Source organism: Dufourea novaeangliae, unplaced genomic scaffold, assembly GCF_001272555.1.
Source record: "Dufourea novaeangliae isolate 0120121106 unplaced genomic scaffold, ASM127255v1 scaffold125, whole genome shotgun sequence".
Taxonomy (NCBI): Eukaryota; Metazoa; Arthropoda; class Insecta; order Hymenoptera; family Halictidae; genus Dufourea; species Dufourea novaeangliae.
In genome coordinates, this window is record NW_015374020.1 from 4,363,186 (window position 1) to 4,368,952 (window position 5,767).

The 5,767-nt window shown below is 45.5% G+C and overlaps 1 protein-coding gene across 1 annotated transcript; it reads right to left on the reverse strand.

The window, feature by feature from the left end:
* Positions 1 to 222: 222 nt before the first annotated feature.
* Positions 223 to 5,543, reverse strand: LOC107189098 (homeobox protein Nkx-2.5-like). Its single transcript, XM_015577532.1, has 3 exons — positions 5,081 to 5,543; positions 1,451 to 1,667; positions 223 to 547 (listed from the first exon to the last, which is right to left on the reverse strand). Exons 1-3 carry the CDS (start codon positions 5,541 to 5,543, stop codon positions 223 to 225), a joined length of 1,005 nt encoding a protein of 334 aa, XP_015433018.1.
* Between the last annotated feature and the right edge of the window lie 224 nt (positions 5,544 to 5,767).

The following is a 5,767-nucleotide window of genomic DNA, read 5'->3' on the forward strand; positions in this document are numbered from 1 at the left end:
ACCCCGATAATATACTCAAGGGGACAAAGAATTCATGAATTACTTTAGAAAATGTAATTTTGCATAGCAATCCACAGTCTAATGATGATTACAACTAAAATAACCGTGAAGCACTCGTAGATCGACCAGCTTGACGTCGTTCGTGTACGTGTAATTTCGATAACGCGTGGCGAAACGATCGATCCTCGCCGTGAAAACTCGTCCACCCGCATTGCCCCGATTTTATTTCTCGTCGTTGATTTTCGATAGCTGGCTGGGATCGAGGTCCGACGCGATCGTGTTTTGCACCTGTATATGAGCGGAGTGAAGGGGCGGGCAGAGCAACGGATGATAGGGGAGGCAGTAGTACGGGAAACCGCTGAGCGCTTTGTTCGCCGGATGAATTTGCGGGGCCGACATTTGCCCGGGAAGTTGCCCGGAACCACGAAGTGGCAATCCCCTCAAATGCTCGTCCGGATGCACGAGAACTCGAACCGCCACGCGCCTCGCGTTCCCGGAATTAACCAGCGCGCCCAGCTCCTGCTGCTGCCGCCTCTTGGTCTTGTATCTGGAATGGAAACGCTCGTGTCAATCGGATTTCGTTCACGTTTCTTCTGTTTTAACGAGAACTCTATGAGAAATTCCAAGTGGTCGATATATACGGAATATTTTATAATACAGCGAAGATAAACACAGAGACAAATCGAAGTTAGGATGTATTAATCCCTCGCCTTACGATTTTCTTGACGTCTGCAAGTCAGTTGTTTTTCAGACATAGAAGGAATTTTCCACTTATGAGAAATGTACCAGCATTTGCTCCAACAGTTAAATATTTACCCGTTGCAGTCGACTGTCCTTTCCGATGGGACAAATTCATTGGAATCGATACACTTTCGTTTGTGAGTTACAAGCTTCCTCGTAATAAACAGTCATTTATAAGCTTCCTCATAACAGTTAAATGGACTCTTTGTACCGACAGATCGAAGTCAGATGTTTACAGAAAGATGCAATTACGATTACGTAAGATGATTCAAGAACGTTGCTCGAAAACAGAACGGAGAAATCTACAGTTGAAAACAAAAATATCGTTCGCTTCCCTGTTTCAAAAAGGCGACACTCTTGCATAAACTCGGTAAGTGATCCTTTTTATTTTCCTACGGATTGATTCAAAAGTGGCATCTCAAATGGAATGGAATAATATATCCACAGCTGTGTATTCATTTCTTCTCAAGAATGTTATATCGAATGAATAGTAACGCAACTGAAACTAGATTAGTACGTACAGGACGATTCAAAAGTGGCATACTTCAGTCCACAGACTTATCAGACGGGTCTAATCTACTCTAAAAACATTCTACGTACTCTCTTTCATCGATGTGAATCCTTCATCTCCCTTCGTCGAGCTCAACAAGGGCACGGTTCAAAACCACGTAACCCCGAAAAATTAGCAATTCTGCCGTGCGCGTCTTACCGTCTATTCTGGAACCAGATCTTCACTTGAGTCTCGGTCAGCTTCAATCCCCTCGCTAGATCCGCCCTCTCCGGTCCCGACAAATACTTCTGCGCGGCGAATCTTCTCTCGAGCTCGTAAACCTGCGCGTGCGAGAACGCCGCCCTGCTGCGTTTCTTTCTGCTCTGAAGATTCTGCCCGTGGTTCTGAGGCTCGTACATGTCCTCCTCCGTGTCCTCTGCGAAATTGCACGAAAACACGGTCGCAAAAAAAATCATACGAAAAATTCCATCGTCTCCCAGACAGAGGAAGGTCGCAACGCGATCGTCCAACCGAAAACGTTAGTTATTCCGAATCTTCGAATCGCAAAGAGGAGTATAAAGTTCGCGGTTTTCGAAATTCCAGAGCAAACAAACGGGCAGATCGGAAGCCGATGATCTACCGCCACGATCGTAAATCAAACGTGTTTTAGGCTACACTAGAGGGAGGGGTTGGAAGGGTGGACAGCGAGAGAGGTGGGCCAACTAGCGAGTAACCATCCTCTTTGGACAGCCATAGAAGCGGCGAACGAGCGAACGAACGAACGAACGAACGAACACGTTCGGAGAGAGAGTTCCGGCGCGTCGTTTGATGTCTCGTTCAAACATTAACACGTGCACTCGCTACTCCGACATGTTTACGCTCCTGTTCCACGGTAATTCTCTTCTCTCTAAGTTTAACCGGTCGCATCGGAGTGCAATCGTGCGTCTCAGGTTCGTACGAAAATTCTACTCGATTAGACGACTTTGTTCGTCTCAGTGACGCGAATTGTCGGAATCGATCATCACGACGCGTTATTCCTGCAGAGAATACTTTCGGCCGGTATTGTTTGGGTAATAACTTCGTCGACCGGATCGGAAACAGGCGCAGAAACGACGAACGAAGAGATACTGCAACCTCGAGCGGTCATCTGGGTTTTTTCGAACTTTTGTCGAGTCCGTTTAGACAGGCAGACGTTGTTTAATCCTTTGTATAGTGGCCAGTGGAAGTTAAATTGATGGTACAGTCAATGAGTGGGTCTTTGAATCTTATACCAAGATTTCGATATTTGATCTAGTGTCTGGATTATGGATGTTGGTCGCCAGGAATAGATAAATCAGAGGGTATATAACGTAAAGTGCCTTTTTTGACGTAGGTTACCATTGAATAAGTTGCTTAATTTATCGGTCGAAGTACCATCAACGAAAGTACAAAGGGTAGTTTGTCAGAATCATCATATTCGAGGGGTTAGAATGATACACAAGAACATTAGTAATGAAAAAATTCAACGAATCAATTTAGATCGCTTATATAAAGCGATCTAAAATGACCTAGCTGAATTTCAAACGCTAGTCAGACTTGAATAAACAATTAACCATAAATTGTCAGACCTGAAATATCAATTCTACTATTGCGAACTTAATATCCCTAAAATCTGGAAATGGTACCAAGATTTGATAACAATATGTGGTCGAGAATGGCGTCATCGATTGAATTCTCATTAGTGGAAAGAAACATGAGATACGACATTAAAGACTTAATACTCTCCAAAGTCTTTAAATAGTACCATAATATATGGTACCATATATACGATCTATAGACAGTGTCTAACTCAGAATGGTCTCAGCGATCCATGTATGTATATCTCAGAGGAACACTTTTGCCTGAAAGTGTCGTGCCACCCCAGAAACAATTGAAAGCCACGAGGACATCCGATCATCTTTGGGGGCGCGAGAAAAAGGTCAATTTCGAAGATCTCGTCTGACATCATAATTATTTCGTACAGTCCTCTTGCGTCAATGTTTATCGGTGGCCGTCGATGCGATGGGGGGGACTCGAAGCATTTAGAGAGATCTATATTTGATCTCTTTCGACGTCAACTCTATGCCATCCCGTCCAGCTAATGCGTGTCCTTCCTCCGACGCTCGTCAAACAAGCCCACGAGCGTCCTACGTCGAGAGTGTTCGAGAGGAGCAAGTGCCGTTTGCTCTCACTCCGATTACACCGAGATGACCCTTCGTACCTTCTGAAACGAGGCTCGTCGTTTTTCGTATGAATTGATATGGACCACGACCGCATGAAATATTATCCCTGTTAGGGGAGCCATCGAACCTTCGTGCTTAGCTACCCATTTAACCTCATTCTTCGAACGTAATTAAAATATCATTATAAAGACCTGAATCATAGAACAGATTGATCGGAATTGTATAGGGTTTAGAGACATGAATTTGAAAAAGGAAATTATTTTCAGACGGATAGAGACGTCTAGCTTCGATCTAAAAGAATGGTAAAGATATTCGATTGAAAGACTGTAGTTCTAGGATATAAATCGAGTATTATAAACGAGTATACGATAGAACAGTGTACATAGAAGTATAAGTATAATCGATAGCAAAGTCGATCTAATCAGAAACAATATTTTGCTCGTAGCGTACACTTTCAGCAATCTAAAAAGAAGCTAGCGGTAGATTCCACCCCTTACGGTGTAAGTGACTCGAGATTAATGGTAACAGGAAACGTCAGGATTCTACTAGAGGCCAGACTAGGAACCTGCTTCGCGTATCCTGTCCATTACCGTATTAAGTGACTCCCGAGAACGATACAGCCAGGAAAATGGGGTTCGTAATTCCGCGAGCGAGCCTTGAAACGGTGCCAGCTCGTGCCTGCTGTTGCTCGCTTCACCCTCGAGCGTAGTCGAGAAACCAAAGGGATCGTCGCGGGACGAGACGGTTCCAGGTACGAATTAATTGCTTAATTGGGCGGTACCCTGTGATCCTCTCGCGAATCAAATCCGAATCTAGCTGCTTCGACCGTGAAACACACGTAGCACCGACCGTCGCTCGTTCAACGAATCTTCTTCGATCGGATCCGATGGACGGAGAGGAAAAAAAGTCGGATTTCCAGAGAATCGGTCCCCGGCAACCTTGATCTAAATTTGTTTTTGCTTCCGATCTCGGTGGATCCTCGACGACTCGAGAGACAGAGCAACAGTGTGGCCCCGGGGATCGAACAAGTGCAAGAAGCAGAGTGCCGGCCACTTGTGACGTCTGCCGGGTCGAGCACCACTTATGCTACTAAAATTACATTCGATCACGTTATCTGCGCTCGGGTTAACTGAAAAAAACCACCCCCCCTCCCCTTTGAAAAGCTTGCCTGTTACAAGGATACCGGGCTAAATGATCTCTTAAGCCTGCAATCCTCGTGGCAGACACACGATCTCCCAGAAGGGAGGCTGTCCAACCGAGCGGGAAGATTCTTCGCTCGTAAGTGGGCCCTGGTCACTCGCTTGAGTCGTCGACTCCTGTTGGTTATCGTACGCCACGGTCATATCGGTGATTAGGAGACTCGAGGTTCTACGTTCATGTAGATAGGCTTCGTAATTATTGTCGATTCGATATAGGTGCAGTAATTATCAACGTCTTGGCTGGTTTAGAATTATAGAAAGGGATGACCGAAGCACCTCGTCGTAAATTATTTAGAATATACTGTATATGGATAGTAATTTTCAAGTACGAGATGGATTAAAGTCGAAGGTGGAAGGATATCATTAGATTTTGTTTAGATAGTTCGTCTGCTTTTATAGTTTAAGGGCCGAAGTATGATTATGTACTTAACAAATATTCATCCACTCACCCAGATATTTATTTTTGCTCATGTCCAGCGCCTCGTCTTGCTGCCTGTGCGAAGTTTCTCTCGAGTCTTTAACCGGCTGATAAGCAGTCATGTTCCCCAGAGATTCAAGGTGTTTGAAGGTCCCCTGGCCCAGGTGTGGAATAGTGGCAAAGTTCGAGATGTTCGCGTGGACAAGGTTCCTCGTTAAAATATCCAGCTCCCTGGCCACGCTCAGGTCAGGTGACGGGAGCCTCGGGAATCTAGTCAACTGACCTTGATCCTGTCCCGAGCGTGCCTCTCTGTGATCGTTGTCCATACAGTCGTATTCTCTGCGAGGTTTCTTCACGAACGACGCACCTTGCGCGTCATCCAACTCCTGGGATCTTTGATCGTGGTTAGTTCTTCGACTGAGGATGTCCGCGATGCTGAACGGAGTCAGCTGGGAAGGTTTCGGGGAGGCTTCGCTTCGTTTCTCGTCGTCCATGGTCTCTTCTCTGCCCGACATGCCTTCTTTCACCTTTCCGAACACTAATCAAACCCAAACTGTCCTATCTGTCGAAGTCTTATACAAGCCTCCCTCTCTATTCTTCACAACTCGAACGTTTCACTGTCTACCCTTCACAGCTTCAACGATACTCTATCTTTCATCGTCTCAGCAATCACTGGGTGGTATCCCCCGCACAAAAAGACAATCACGGTTCTCGAACA